This window comes from Loxodonta africana, chromosome 14 (genome assembly GCF_030014295.1).
Source record: "Loxodonta africana isolate mLoxAfr1 chromosome 14, mLoxAfr1.hap2, whole genome shotgun sequence".
Lineage (NCBI taxonomy): Eukaryota > Metazoa > Chordata > Mammalia > Proboscidea > Elephantidae > Loxodonta > Loxodonta africana.
The window spans coordinates 62,839,128-62,856,137 of record NC_087355.1 but is presented as its reverse complement, the minus strand read 5'-3'; the positions used below and the strand labels follow the sequence as shown (position 1 = coordinate 62,856,137).

Here is a 17,010-nt window from a genome sequence, read left to right as displayed (position 1 = left end):
GATCAAAATTGACTTGATGGCAGTAGGTTTGGTTTTGTTGGCTGTTTATTACTGAGAGTCCCTTTATTTAAGAAGGTGAATATTATTTTCATGTTTTAAAAAATGTGGCGTAAGTATAGCTAGAAGATAAATCACACAGAGGAGAAAATATGTTAGTGGGTTAATATACTTACATGCTTCTGTTTGCAAATGTTCACCTGAAGCCATAGAATGCTGAATGATTTTTATTGCTTTTTCTTGAAGCCACCATACTCTTGTTAGTTATTTACCAACTTAAAGAGTTAATATTTGTGTCATATAACAATAGGATTTAGTTTCCAGCTCTTCATGCTGCCATTTAAAAAAGAATTGCACCCCACGTGGGCCCATTCAGTGTTGAGTTTTGTCAGTTAGTAACAAAATGCAGTAATTATCTTTTCAAAGTGACATTAGCAGTGATGAATATTGTCACTAATAAGTTGTCAAAGTGTAATTGCATATCATTAAAGTTGGTGGCTCAATGGTTAAAGCTCTCGGCTGCTAACCAAAAGGTTGGTGGTTCAAACCTACGAGCTGCCCCGTGGGAGAAAGATGTGGCAGCCTGCTCCCGTAAAAATTACAGCCTTCAAAACCCAATGGGGTAGTTCCACTCTATCTTACAGGATCACTAAGAGTTGGAATCAACTCAGTGGCAACAGATTTTTTTTTTTTTTTTTGTCTTCTTTAAGTTAAATTAGTTGTGACATGTGTCGGAGGCTTACTGTATAAAATGTTTGCTTTACCTGAGAGTCTTTTTTTAAAATTTTTTTTTTATGTATAAAAATAGGTACATATATGGATTTATCTACAATTTTAATTTTCTTCAATGCATAATATTTTGAACTTTAATGTTTATGGTACCTTTGGGGTATTATGCAAATGTAATTCCAAGCTCCCTATTGTGTTTCCCTAGTAAATAATTTAAACCATCATATGCAAATTCTTACATTTAATGCTTACTACTGAGATTCTTTTTTTTCTGAAAATGTATCAGTTGAACATTACACATAGGAGCAACCAGGCTTAAACCGAGTTTTTTTTTTTTTTTTTTTAAAGCACAAAATAAAACCATGATTAGAAATAACTGTGCCTACAAAATAAATTTCATATATTTAGAATTTACCTTAAATATCCTTTTGTACTGTTTAACTCAGAAATGTATATTTCATGTTTAGTCACCCTGATGAAAGGAATGAAAAATAAGATTATGTAATTTATGAGCAATATCAGTGATGATTAGTGAGAAAATTTAAATAACTGCATTTTTTATCCATGCTATATGAGTATAATAATATTAAACTGTAAAAACCCCAAAAGTGTATTTTACACATTTAGACTTTGCTACTTTAAGTACCTTTCCATTTACATTACACTGCTATTCATTTTTTGAATATTTTATTGTGTTTTAGGTGAAAGTTTACATAGCAAATTAGGTTCCTATTTAACAATTTTTATACCAATTGTTCTGTGACATTGGGTACAATTTTGAAAATATGTCAGCATTCTCATTATTTGCGTTATGTTTTTGTATTTTTATCTAGCTTCCCTGCCCTTCCTTGCCTTCTCATCTTTGCATTGGGTAAATGTTGATCATCTGGTCATGTATAGTTGATTGTTTAAGAGAGTACATTCCTCTCAGGTGATGTTATTTATTTTATAAGTCAGTCTGTCATTTGGCTGAAAGTTGACCTCCCAGAGTGGCTTCGATTCCCAGTTAAAAGCGTATCTTAGGGCAAAATCTCAGGTTTTCCTCTAGTCTCTGTCAGTCCAGTAAGTCTGGTCTTTTTTTAGGGATTTGAGTTTTGTTCTACATTTTTCTGTCATTCAATCCAGGACCTTCTATTGTGTTCCTGGTCAGAACAGCTGATAATGGTAGCAGAGCACCATCTATTTCTTCTGTTCTCAGGCTAGAAGAGGCCGTGGTTCATGTGGTCTATTAAAGGCCAATAGATGCATATTAGGTGTCCTGCTTAAAAAAAAAAAAAAAATTTTTTTTTTTTTTTTGCTTGCAAGCTTTTAAGACATCAGATGCTGCTCACCAAACTAGGGTACATTACGTTAATTTTAAAAACTATAGTGCATATTCGGTATCCAGATGGATAAAAGGAAAAATTTGTATGGTCATGCAATTACATAGTCCATGGAAAATTCAAAAAAACACATTGTCATTACTCTTCTGCTATGTGCTTAAATACTTAAAAAAAGTTAGTATGTAAATATATTAACCAAAAAGGTATTGTCTCTGCTATATGATTTATCTATGGGCTGTATATATACCATGGAAGAAACAAGCCAGACCAGGGGATACATTTCAATCCTGTCATGTCCTATCACTATAAGCTGAGGCAGGCTACTTAACTTTCACTGAGTCTCACATTTATCTTTTGAGTAGGTAGGACGCTTTCTTCATTGGACTGCTCTAAATGTTAAATTAGATAACAGCATACATAAAGCTTCTATTACAGTGCCTAGAACATGGTAACTGCAAAAGAGTTAGCTCTCTTCCTTTTTCCTGGATGGCAGAATATAAATGTCATAGAAAATTGTAAAGATATTGTATGACTTTTATGCTAGATAGAAACAATTATAATTCATACAGTAAAACTAGTTCACCATTCTCAACAGACTGAATCACAAAAAAAATTTCCAATGGGATATAGTCAACTTCCTCATATTCACATTAACTGGAATTCTGACCAGGTTATATGGGACATTTTTGCATAAACTATGCATAATAGTCTCTAGAAATAAGTAGCAAAAATTCTATTTCGAATTTGTGTAACCTTAGACTGTAATTCATATTTTAAAACAGTAACTCCTATTATCCATCACAGACGAACGGATATGATCAAAGGAATTTCCATTTTTTTTCCAATAAGTAAATAAAAGGATTTTTTAGAAGTGAACATAACATTTTTTAAAAATCATCTTTTCTGATACAAAGTACACAAGGGTCTCTCTCTTTCTCATGTTGCTTTTTTGTGTGTTTTTGTTTGATGTTTAAAGCATTTGGACATAATGAGTGTCCTGATCCTGGAATACCAATCAATGCACGGCGGTTTGGGGACAATTTTCAATTAGGAAGTTCGATTTCAGTTATTTGTGAAGAAGGATTTATTAAAACCCAGGGAACAGAAACAATTACCTGTATTCTGATGGATGGAAAAGTAATGTGGAGTGGACCAATTCCTAAATGTGGAGGTAAGTGCCATAGTCAGTTGGAAATATAACTCCATCATCACACACAGAAAGTGATAACTAGAAATGCATGTTGATCAAGAGAGCTGTTGTCATCTTTATCTTAAAATATTACTTAGTATTACACATTATACATGTATAGTTAAGCTAATTCAACTTTCAATTTTCCATGTTACAATAATGTTTTAGAAACCTTTAAAGCTTCTTATACAAAGGGCTTTTATTAAAAAAAAAAATGCATTAATAAATGGAAAACATCCATTGCCTGTGCAAACTCCTTTTGATACCCTTTATCATTATAGTTTACTCTCTAGGTTTCATTTATATTTTTCTTAGCATTTTAGATATTCATGGTATAAACTGAATTAATTTTCAAAATTGAGCTAACAATTATTAATTATGGTCAATAAATAAATTTATGCTAAAACAACCGTATATTTAAAATGTAGAGTTTCTGTAAACATAGTTTGTTAATTTTTCTTCAATTTTTATTTGTCTAATAAGATTTTGTCAAGAATATGCATTAGTCTGTGTGTGTGTATGTAATATATATACAATGTTTGGAAGTATACATCAGTGTATATATTCACTCACATAAAATCCCAAATTATTTTGGTAACTGGAAAGTGAACATACTTAAAAAGAAAAATATATCAACCATATAGTGTACCAATGTAAATATATAAGAATGTCTGTGTGTGTGTATGTGTGTGTGTTTATGTAAGTTTTACAGGTAGTGCCCAACTTAGAAGTGCCTGTGCAGTGCATAATTTTCTGGTGTTATCATTCTCATGCCAACCCCCAAAGACAAACAAAGAGTGGATTTATAAAGATACTGATAACAAAAGGTAATAATGATAATTAAAAAGGAAAAAATGAGATATTCAAATTATGTCAGAACCAATTCAGGACAGACTCATCACAATGAAATCCCACCATAAATAGAGAACTACCTGTATTTAGAGTTGACATAGGAGGAATAAGATGCAGAATTCTACTTTTCTCCTTCTACTTTTATACCAAAGGTTCCCTGACTATTTTATTAAAAACACAGAAATAAATGGTTTACTAAGAAGTGTACGAACTAGGGAGCCCTGATGGCATAACGGTTAAAAGCTTGGCTGTTAACCAACAGGTCAGCAGTTCAAATCCATCTTGGAAACCCTATGAAGCAGTTCTACTCTGTCCCATAGGCTTGCCCAGAGTCAGAATCGACTCGGTGGCAACAAACTTGATTTTGTTTGTTTGTTTTTTAGATGAACTAGAACCGGGAAACACACTTTAATAGATCTCCATGTAAGAAGTAATTAATTTTGAACAGTACCTTCTTTTTCTTGCTTTACCATAATCTTCTTGCCTTTGTCCAAACTGAAAATGGAAATTTCTATTTTCTCAATTTCTAGCTGATACAATGAGAGTATTTACATATATGTCTTCAGAAGTATAGCAGACTTCATTAACATGAGGCTGTTTGTTGTTGTTAGGTGCCTTTGAATGGGTTCAGACTCATATCAACCCAATGTACAACACAGCAAAACATTCTCCAGTTCCACGCCATCCTCATGATTGTTGTCATCCTTGAACCCACTGTTGGAGCCACTGTGTCAATCCATCTCTTTGAAGGTCTTCTTTTTTGCTGACCCTTTACTTTACCAACCATGATGTCCTTCTCCGGGGACTGATCCATCCTGATAATATGTCCAAAGTATGTGAGATGAAGTCTTGCCATCCTCCCTTCTAAATAGCAACCTGACTGTACTTCTTCCGAGACAGTTTTGTTCATTTCTTTGGCAGTCCATGGTGAATTCAATATTCCTCACCAATACCATAATTCAAAGACATCGATTCTTCTTCCATCTTCCTTATCCATTGCTCAGCTTTTGCATGCATATGAGGTCATTGGCAACACCATGGTTTGGGTCAGGCATACCTTGGTCTTCAAGGTGACAACTTTGCTTTTTAACACTTTAAAGAGGTCTTTTGAAGCAGATTTGCCCAATGTAGTGATTAGTTTGATTTCTTGACGCTGCTTCCCTGAACCTGGATTGTAAATCCAAGTAAAATGAAATCTTTGATAACTTCAGTCTTTCCTCTGTTTGTCATGATGTGGCTTATTGGCCTAGTGGTGAGAATTTGGTTTTCTTTATGTCAAGGTGTAATCCGTACTGAAGGCTATAGTCTTTGATTTCATCAGTAAGTGCTTCAAGTCCTTTTCACTTTCAGTCAACAAAGTTGTGTCATCTGCATAAAGCAGGTTTTTAATGATGCACTGTTCTTCTTCATATAGTCCAGCTTCTTGGACTATTTGCTCAGCATACAGATTTAATAAGTATGGTGAAAGAATACAGCCCTGACACACATCTTTCCTGACTTTAAACCACAAAGCAGCCACTTGTTCGGTTCGAACGATTGCCTCTTGATCTAAGGATAGTTTCCTCATGAGCACAATTAAGCGTTCTGGAATTCCCATTCTTTGCAATGTTGTGCTTAATTTGTTATGATTCACAAAGTCGAATGACTTTGCATAGTCGATTAAACAGAGATGAACATCTTTGTGGTATTCTCTGCTTTCAGCCAGGGTCCATCTGACATCAGCAATGATATCCCTTATTCCAAGTCCTCTTCTGTATCTGGCTTGAATTTCTGACAGACGTGTGGGGGAAGAGTGCGGTTATTACCTATAAATTCTGAGTTTCATTGAATTTAGTATATTCATAATAACTCAGTTATAAAGTAATCCCAGACCATGCAATTATGCTTTCCTATATTTTTTTTATTAACCTCTTCAATTAGCACCTCCCTGTTCCTACTTCTAGTTTTTAGTATAGGAGGCTGAACTAGATGATTTTAGTGTTCTTTTCCAAACCTCAAATGTTATGAGCTTAGTAAGGGCCACCTTGGCAATAGTAATAATTGTGCTTTAAAAAAAAAAAAAACAAAACTTAATGGAGTTGCATAATAAAGGTCTGAAATAAAAAGAGAAAAATGAAAAATAAAGTTCAATTTTTCCATCATACATTACCTCTGAGTTTATTTGCTCATTTAATATAGTTTATGGCCCAGACTTAGTAGTCATTCAGGAAAGGCTACATTACTATTTGAAGAAAAAAAAAAAAAAAAGGAGATTGGAGACAAATTTGTCTCTGGTGGAATAGTGCATGTTCAGTTTGACTGGAGTGGAGGACAGGAGGACAAAGTATGATGAACAACCTGATGAGGCTGATCCATGGCATGTTTTCAGACCAAGTTAAGTAGTTTCAAAGTTATCCTCTGGCTGATGGAGAGCTATTTCAACTGGAAAGTGACATGACTTGCTCTCCCAGTTCTGCACTGCAAGTTATTTTCAGTCTCAGAAGACAGACACTGAGACAACCTACCAGTAACTGTTCAATCTTGTTGAAACTTCACTTGTCTAACTTGGGTGTTGGTTTTGAAACTGCTTGAAGCTGAGCTTCATGGGAGTTAAAAAATGATGCAGATAGTTTTATGAATCACTGCTTATTTTGAGAGAGAAATTTCAGTGATATTTTTCACTATCTGTGAAGAATGAATGGTTTTTAGCTTTTAAAACCCCATGTGTCAAGTCAGTTTGTCTTACTGTGGTAGCTTGTGTAATGCTGTGATGCTGGAATCTATGCCACTGGTATTTAAAATACCAGTAGGGTCACCCATGGTGAAGAGGTTTCAGCAGACCTTCAGGTCTAAGGCAGACTAGGAAGTAGGACCTGGCAGCCTACTTCTGAAAAAATTGGCCAATGAAAACCTTACAAATAACAAAAGAACATTGTCTGGTATAGTGCTGGAAGGTGAACCCCTCAGGTTGGAAAGCACTCAAGACTGGAGAAAACCTGCCACCACAAAGTAGACCAAAACCCAAACCAAACCCATTACCGTCAAGTTGATTCTGACTCATAATGACCCTCTAGGACAGAGTTGAACTGCCCCATAGGGTTTCCAAGGAGCAGCTGGTGTATTTCAACTGCTGAAGGTAGTTGTCGACTTTAATGATGTGGATGGAGTAAAACTTTTGGGGACCTTCATTTGCTGATGTGGCTTGACTCAAAATGAGAAGAGATGGCTGCAAACATACATTAATAATTGGAACATGGAATGTATAAAGTATGAATCTAGGAAAATTGGAAGTAGTCAAAAATTAAATGGACCACATAAAGATTGATATCCTAAGCATTAGTGAACTGAAATGGACTGGTATTGGCATTTTGAATTGGATAATCATGTGGTCTACTATGTCAAGAAAGACAAGATGAAGAGGAATGGCATCACATTCATGATCAGAAAGAACATTTCAAGATCTATTCTGAAGTACAGTGCTGTATTTGGATAATATTCACACACCTACAAGGAAGACCAGTTAATATAATTATTATTAAAATTAACACGAAAACCACTGATACCAAAATGAAGACAATGAAGATTTTTTACCAATATCTGCAGTCTGAAATTGATCAAACATGCAATCAAGATGCATTGATAATTACTGGTAATTGGAATATGAAAGCTGGGAACAAAGAATCTGTAATCCAAAAATATGGCCTTGGTGATAGAAACAACTCTGAAGATCTCATGATACAATTTTGCAAGGCCAATGATCAATTCATTTTAAATACCTTTTTTCAACAACATAAACAATAACTATTCATGTGGAATACACAGGAATCAAATAGATTACATCTTTGTAATGAGATGACCGAGAAGCTCAGTATCATCAGCCAGAACAAGGCCAGGGGCCAATTGTGAAACAGACCATCAGTTGCTCAAATTCAAGTTCAAGCTGAAGTTGAAGAAAATTAGAACAAGTCCACTAGAGCCAAAATACTATTGAGTATATCTCTCACGTGGATTTAGAGACTATCTCAAGGATAGATTAGATACATTGAACATTAGTGACAGAAGACCAGACAAGTTGTGGAATGACATCAATGACCTCATACATGACGAAAGCAAGGGGTCATTAAAAAGACAGAAAAGAAAAAAAAAAAGTACTAAAATAGATGTCAGAAAAGACTTGAAACTTTCTCTTGAACATAGAGTAGCTAAAGGGAGCAGAAGAAATGATGAAGTAAAAGAGCTGAACTGAAGATTTCAGAGGGGAGCTTGAGAAGACAAAGTAAAATATAGTAATGGAAATGTGCAAAGACCTGGAGTTAGAAAACCAAAAGATAAAAACCGGCTTGGCATTTCCCAAGCTGAAAGAACTGAAGAAAAAATTCAAACCTTGGGTTGCAATATTGAAGGATTCTGTGGGCAAAATATTGAAAAACATAGAAAGCATCAAAAGAAGATGGAAAGAATACACAGAATCACTGTACAAAGAAAATTGGTACATTTCTTTTATTGACTATGCAAAGACATTTGACTGTGTGGATCATAACAAATTATGGATAGCATTGTGAAGAAAGGGAATTCCCAAATACTTAATTGTGCTCATGAGAAACCTGTACACAGGTCAAGAGGCAGTCATTCAAACAGAACAAGGGGATACTGTGTGGTTGAAAGTCAGGAAAGGTGTGTGTCAGTGTTGTTTTCTTTCACCATACTTATTCAATCTGTATGCTGACCAAATAATCTGAGAAGCTGAACTGTGTGAAGAAGAAAAAGGTATGAAGATTGAAAGAAGACACGTTAATAACCTGCGTCATGCAGGTGACATAACCTTGTTTGCTGAAAGTGAAGAGGACTTGAAGCACTTATTGTTGAATATCGAAGACTACAGCCTTCAGTATGGGTTACAGCTCAACATAAAGAAAACAAAATTCCTCACAAATGGATCAATAAGCAATATCATGATAAATGGAGAAAAAGACTTGAATTGTCAAGGATTTCATTTTACTTGGATCCACAATCCAGATCCATGGAAGCAGCAGTCAGGAAATCAAAGGACATATTTCATTGGGCAAATCTGTTGCGTGAGAGCTCTTTAAAGCATTAAAAATCAAAGACATTACTTTGAGGACTAAGGCGCTCCTGATCCAAGCCATGATGTTTTCAATCACCTCATATGTATTCGAAATCTGGACCATGAATAAAGAAAATGGAAGAAGAAATGATGTTTTGAATTATAGTGTCGGTGACCAATATTGACTATACCATGGACAGCCAGCAAAACAAAGAAATGTGTCTTGGAGGAAGTGCGGCCAGAATGCTACTTAGGAGCAAGGATGGGGAGACCTTGTCCTACTTACTTTGGACATCTTATCAGGAGAGAGCAGTCCCTGGAGAAGGACATCTGCCTGGTAAAGTAGAGGGTCAGGGAAAAAGGGGAAGACCCTCAACGAGATGATTGACACTGTGTCTGTAACAATGGTCTCAAGCATAGAAATGCTCTTGAGGATGGTCCAGGACGGGGCATTATTTTGTTCTGTTGTACATATGGCCACTGTTAGAACTGAAATGGTGGCACCTAACAACAAGAACAACAACTTTAAAAAATAAGACAACATTTTCACAACTGTAATTTAGCACAGATCAATAGGCCTTCAAAGTAACCTAAAGAGGACCTTTATGCTATTTTTCTGAAGGAGAGGATTTCTTCTGTGTCTGAGTGAAGTTATACACAGTTAGCTCCCCTGCCAGTTTCTTGATCTGAACACAGATGTGGAAATATCACTAAGGATGAGGCTGGAATTAGCTGGAGAAGGCAGATTCTAAGTGGGCTGGAAGCAATCTCACCATGGCACTCACCAAGGTCCCTGTCATATCCCAGAGCCACACTTTGCACCAATTTCCACCCAACAAAGCAGATTGCTGTCGGTATCTATGTAACTACCTGCATTGGGTTTGATTTTCTAAAACTCTGATTGAGGTTCTTAATGATTTCCTTTAGTTTTGCCTCAATTTTACTTAGTTAACCCAAAAACAAAAGCCTAAGCCTAGAGGAGGAAACTCCTCCCCCACACATTTTTTTTTTAATACCCTTTTCTGAACATTCCCTAAGCTGCTACAGAGTTACTCCCATTTACACAGAGAACTATGTTTGCAGTCTCTCCCAACCTGTCTTCTCTTTTCTCTAAAAAATCCATAATTTGACAGATTTTTGCTTATTATTAATTAGAATTATCTTTTAGGGTACTAAATAGGGTTTCCGCTTCAGCTAAAACCTTATTTTTTTTTTCACTATTAACCATTGACATAGATGAGCTTAATATATGTACATGTTTACAGGTTCTGATTAATGGAAATAACTTTTTACTTTTACTTTTAGCCTCTTTACACAAAACATTTCAAATTCAAACATATTATAAAAAGTTGCTAATGCATATGGTTGTTACATGTTAAAATTAAAAAGTACTAAGTTATTTGCCTTAATTAGAACTTGGAAAGTGTACATACAATGTTGCAATTAGAAAAACCAGGATCTCAACCCATGTAAAGATTGAACCACACCTCTCTATCAAAATAGCCTAGAAGTTTAGCCATATTGACAATCAGTTTTCACTCCCAAAGCTGTGGAAAAACTTTGAGAAAAGTGGAAGGACCTTTTCATCTGCCATATTCCTCAGACAAAAATTGTTGAGACCAAAAGGGACCAATGAGGACATAACATGTTGCAGCTCTGTGATCCTATAGCTGAACTTAGATTCATTTCAGATAGCTTAAATACAATTGTTGCACAGAATTGGGTTATTCATTCTATTCAATGACCTGTAGTTCAACACTAATGTATTAACTAAAGATAAATTTGGTCCATCTTTGTGAAAATTTGAACCTCTTTCTTGGGAATGGGTTGATCGAATCTCCCTGTGAGGAAGAAAGATTAGATACTTTATAAAGCCTTGTAGGCTCACAGGTCTGTTCATGAAAAACAAAATACATGCACTACTATAATGAGCATTGAAGTCATTGCACTTGGAATTCCACAAAAGGTCATGATAACTAAGTTTAAGTTAACAGTCAAGGAAATAACTCCCTCACCTATGCTTTAGACTATAGCCTGAGTATAACTGAATCTATCTATGGCCAGTCTCTGCATGGGATCTTCAAAGAAACATCCCAAAACTGTGAATAATGGTGTTGTGGCTATTGTACAACTCCTTTAATGAGATGACACGCAGATTTTTATAGTGTGCCACATAGAAAGCTTCCTAAAACTCCTTTAGTCTCTCTTTCTCCCAGTTCCCCACTCATTGCATCTCCTTAAAAAGCTCTCTCTTTCTTGCCCTGTAGTCCCTTCATGATTCCACTGCTCCCACATTTGTTTATTTTTCTCTTCTACACAGCTCCAGGCCCCTGTTTGGCACCTGTAAGACTAATCACTAAGTTCAGCCCCCAGAAATTTCAATTCTGTCCTGAGAATCTGCCCCCTTGAGATTCATTCTTTCCATACTCCATACCTGCTTTTTTTTTTTTTTTTTTTTTTTATTTAATTTCTTGTGGTATGAGTAAAATTCCTTTCAGGAGACTCTGAGGGCATTGCCAGGCTCACCCAATTCAGGTTCTTTAAAGTCCCTTCTACCAGCCTATGTGCTACAGAATTTGGAAAAAGGGAGAAAGGAGTATGAAAAAGTTGCATTTGGATTTAATTTCTTTTCCAGCTAACTTTGTTTATCTGGGTTTCCTGCAATGTGAATAAGACGGTGCTTTTTTTTTTTTTTTTTTTTTCACCTAATTCTTTTTGTCAAGAGTACAGTGGGTCATTAGATTTCCTTTACTGAACCAAGCAAAGAAAGCTGGAGCCATTCTTTTTTGAATTAATGCCAGCTGTGTTGGAGTGAGATGAAATCTCATCGTAGCTTTAATTTGCATTTCTCTAATGGCTAATGATCAAGAGCATTTCCTCATGTATCTATTAGCCTCCTGAATATCTTCTTTGGTGAAGTGCCTGTTCATATCCTTTGCCCAATTTTTAATTGGGTCGTTTGTGTTTTTGTGGTTGAGTTTTAGCAGAATCTTGTAGATTTTAGAGATCAGGCACTGGTCAGAGATGTCATAGCTGAAAATTTTTTCCCAGTCTGTAGGTGGTCTTTTTACTCTTTTGGTGAAGGCTTTAGATGAGCATAGGTGTTTGATTTTTAGGAGCTCCCAGTTATCTGGTTTTTCTTCATCACTTTTAGTAATTTTTGTATTCTGTTTATGCCTTGTATTAGGGCTCCTAACATTGTCCCTATTTTTTCTTCCATGATCTTTATCATTTTAGACTTTATGTTTAGGTCTTTGATCTATTTGGAGTTAGTTTTTGTGCATGGCTTGAGGTATGGGTCCTATTTCATTTTTTTGCAAATGGATATCCAGTTATGCCAGCACCATTTGTTAAAAAGACTATCTTTTCCCCAATTAACTGACACTGGGCCTTTGTCAAATATCAGCTGCTCATATGTGGATGGATTTATATCTGGATTCTCATTTCTGTTCCATTGGTCTATGTGTCTGTTGTTGTACCAGTACCAGTCTGTTTTGACTACTGTGGCTGTATAATGTGTTCTAAAATCAGGTAGAGTGAGGCCTCTCACTTTGTTCTTCTTTTTCAGTAATGCTTTACTTATGCAGGGCCTCTTTCCCTTCCATACGAAGTTGGTGATTTGTTTCTCCATCACATTAAAAAATATCGTTGGAATTTTGATCGGAAGTGCATTGTATGTATAGAAGGCTTTTGGTAGAATAGACATTTTTACAATGTTAAGTCTTCCTATCCATGAGCAAGGTATGTTTTTCCACTTAAGTAGGTCTCTTTTGGTTTCTTGCAGTAGTACCTTGTAGTTTTCTTTGTATAGGTCTTTTACATCTTTGGTAAGATTTATTCCTAAGTATTTTATCTTCTTGGGGGCTACTGTGAATGGTAGTGATTTGGTGATTTCCTCTTCAATGTTCTTTTTGTTGGTGTAGAGTAATCCAACTGATTTTTGTATGTTTATCTTGTAACCTGATACTCTGCTGAACTCTTCTATTAGTTTCAGTAGTTTTCTTGAGGATTCCTTAGGGCTTTCTGCATATAAGATTATGTTGTCTGCAAATAGAGATAATTTTACTTCTTTGCCAATCTGGATGCCCTTTATTTCTTTGTCTAGCCTAATTGCTCTAGCTAGGCCCTAAGCTGGAGCCATTCTTGATCCTCAAGTCCTGGAGGTCATTTTCTCACCCAGTGAAATGACAGAGGATGTCTAGTCACTGGAATTTTTTTTATGACCAGTACAGCTTTCCAGAAGGCAAATTATAAGATACAATCTTTGAGCCACTCAGACAGGTTTCCTATGAGGTTCTGGGAAACCCACTCATCTTTGCTCACCTATATTCTGCCTATTCAGATGTAGGTAGAAGGGCAACTCTAAATTCCAAGGGATTAAGATGTACCTACCTCATTGTCCCTACTGCAAATGATCTGAGCCTCATTACTTGGCCTTCTTCCTTAAGTGCAGCCATAATTAACTTATTTTTCTCAGCAATGATTTGCTTAACCAAAGTCAGGGGTCCCCTTTGTAACTAAATCTGATTATTTGGTAAATTGGCTATAAGTTGATTTCCATGAATTTTTTTCAGGTGCTTTTGATTGTCTAATCATTTTTCTACCTCTTTCTCATGGACACCTTGTATTTAATATTTTCTATGACCTTGACACATACCCAGAACATTACTTCCCAACATTTGCACTCAGGTCGATTTCCTCAGGATATATACATCTTCCAGGTTGGCGAGACAGACTCTCATTAGATGGAAGTTTTGACGGATCCGAGTCCACCAATAGCAGCACCTAATGCCCAGTGCTGTAGATTACGGGTCATAATGTCAAATGTTTACAGGAACAAAGCAAACAGAAATAAATTAGGTTGGCTAAATGAAACAGATTATGCTCCTGAGAGAGAGCTGTTTTCCTACTTTTATAGAGACATGGTTACAGACAAATATTCCTTTTTTTAATATAATAATAAAAACAATAGGAGAATGATGATCATTGACGACTGACAACAGTGCTTCCAATAACTCATGCAGTTGCTTCATGCACATTAGAAAAAGGCATGATCTTAGATGAAAGTGGCTTGGGCTAGTGTTTCCCAAAGCTGCATTAATTGAAAATCAACAGCAGCAACAAACCCCTTAAAGAATGTGCCTAAGCCAATGCAGCTGAACAAAATCCATATGTTGGCCATCAAACTCTCTCCCTTCTGAAAATGCAAGTCAAAATTTCTCAAGACATTGGATGTCCTTTGGACTTACATGTATAATAATTATTTGGCAATTATTTCACAAAGAAATTTCTTGATTTTCTCCTTTTCATGAATTTATATAACCCTGTTTAAGTCTGATCTTCTGCCACCTAGAGTATAGCTGGATCACCCTATTCTGAATTGTACATTTTCCTCTATACTGTCATTTCAATCCTACAGTAGCTTCTACAATGCCCTTCTAGCTCTGCAGTGATATTGAGTTCATGTCTGGTCCTTTTTCATAATTTACCACTACAATTTTGCTAGTAATTTAGGTGATAATGAGGCTCAATTGTATAGTATGATTGGTTAAGGCTGGACTGGAAATATACCGAAGTTCATAGAATTTGGATAGTATCCCCTGAAATATAATTTTTTTCCACCTTGAGGTCTATCTTTGCTAGTTGATACAAGCAAACAAATAACACCATAAAGTGAATCCAAGGAGCATTGATAAATGTGCAAATTTATACTTTGTTTTTTCTTTTTAAAAGTTAGGAGGCAAAAGGTTTGTATAGTGCAGTACACAGAAGACTCATCAAATATTTCCTGAGCCATCTTCTTCCCCATTCAAGGCAGCCATTACATATAAAAAAATCACAGCAACCACCGCGTCCATCATCGTCACTGTCATCATTTCTCCCTGCCTTCTCTCTCTCTTTTCCCAAATGTACACACACAGTCTACTCATCACTAAACCATTCTTCCCTCCCTTCCTATTTTTTGTCTTTCTCTGTCCCATTCCCTTTCTCACATGTGTTCACTCCCCCATTTCCATACATAACTTTCAGGTTAACACATCCACTCCACTGTATTATGCCCTAGGAAATATTAGGTCATTTCATTGTAAAGGTTTTCAGGTGAAATTTAGTCTCTTTGAAAATTGGCGAACAAAATTCTCCACTTAATTATAAGAAATTATGCTTTAGTTTAAAAAGAGAAAAAAAAAAAGAGATGGCAAAATTTTGACATATCTTTTCAAGCTACACTTTCAGTTGCTTTTTTCTTTATTAATGTCTTCTTCTTTATTTGCTGGTAATAAACCAGCCATCGAACCCCAAAAGGACTTGAAAGAGACTGTGCCATGAGATTTAGAGTAAAACAACAAAGTTCTCTTATGAGGTGTCAGACAGTGAGCACTAAGTCACCCAGAGTTTTCTGTTTTAAAAAGCAAGACAGTTGGACATAAATTAAGCCTCCTATCTCTGCTGCAGTCACAGAAACATTTCCTGGGTATAAGAATTTATTATTCATTGGTGAATGTCATCTTAAAAAAAAAAAAGAAATGCTACTGAACTCTACTCATGCAGATTAAAAGATGAAAAGGATTTATTTGAGTTGGGTTAAAAATGTGTTCATTATTTTGTTATAAAATCCAAAATACCTAGCATTTACTTTTTAAAATCTATTTTCCCCCAGTTGTTTAAAGCTATAAAATTATTAGTTTGTGGCAAAATTAAATAAGTTCAAAAATTGTATACTTTATTAAATTTCATTTTTCTAAACATACTACTCAGGATCATTTTAGTCCCCCTTGCTGGTTCCTCCTCATCTCTATGACCTTCGTACATGTGAGTGACCCAGAGCTCAGGCCCTGGACATTTTCTCCTCTCTATCTTGTTCATTCTATTGGTGATTTACATCTAGTCTCTAGTTTTAAATAACATCTATGTGCTGACATCTTTCCAATTTTCAGCTTTAAATTCTCTATCCTGAACTCCAGACTTATATATTCAGCTTCCTACTCAACACCTCCACTTAGATGTTTAATAGACATTTCAAACTTAACTGTTGAAAACTTTTCTCCTGATTTCCCACCCCCACCCCAAATCTGCCACTGTCACAGACTTTCTCCATCATCCTTCAATTGCATTCCTCTAATAACTGAGCCCAAAGCTCTTGAAGTCGTTCTGGACTCCTTTCTTTCTAACAAAACCATATGTAATCAATCAGGAAAAACCAGATAGCTCTATCTTTAAAATGTATTCAAAACCTACTTCTTACTACTTCTGCTACTGACATACAGGTCCTAGTAACCATCATGTCTGGCCTAGATTCTTTCAATAGCTTCCTGACTGGACTCAGTTCATCTGTCCTCATTCCCATTCACTTTTCTTTTTAACACAGCAGCCAGAGTGATGAATCTCTGTCCCCTGTAATGACTTGATTCCAGCAGAATTTCATCTGAATAGTACCTTGCCTTTCCCTCCCAGATTCCATGCAGACACTGGAGTTTGTAGTTTATATTTTGAAATGGTGCACTTCACCTGTGCCCACCCACTAGTTGCTTCATAATAATTTCTCCTTTGGTTCCAGAAGGCTTTGATGCATATACACCGTCCGCTTCCATCTTCCTTTTTACCTGGATCTCTAACTCCCACACTGTTTGCACAGTAGTTAGCAATGCCCCCTTGGATCTAAAGTACCACCTTCCTCAGCAAAAATGGAAATAGAAATATTGGCCTTCTGTATTAAATGGTCATGTTCTCGGATATAATTAGGATGTAATAGATTCAGTGAACTACCAAATAGATAAAGAGGTATGTAGTGAAATATATTGAAAGAATCAGATAAATGCTATGTGCTTAAAGCTGTTAATTTAATTATGATGCTGAGTTAAAAAATTTAATTATGGTGC

The 17,010-nt window shown here is 35.7% G+C and overlaps 1 protein-coding gene across 3 annotated transcripts in view; it reads left to right on the top strand.

The window, feature by feature from the left end:
* The window catches only part of CSMD3 (CUB and Sushi multiple domains 3), a 1,388,861-nt gene that overhangs the window by 872,020 nt on the left and 499,831 nt on the right, over window positions 1–17,010 (top strand). For all 3 annotated transcript variants that reach the window (XM_064268007.1, XM_003408442.3, XM_003408441.3), the window contains one exon: window positions 3,025–3,219. In XM_064268007.1, the coding sequence (XP_064124077.1) occupies window positions 3,025–3,219 (195 nt within the window). The remainder of the gene's footprint in view (window positions 1–3,024; window positions 3,220–17,010) is intronic.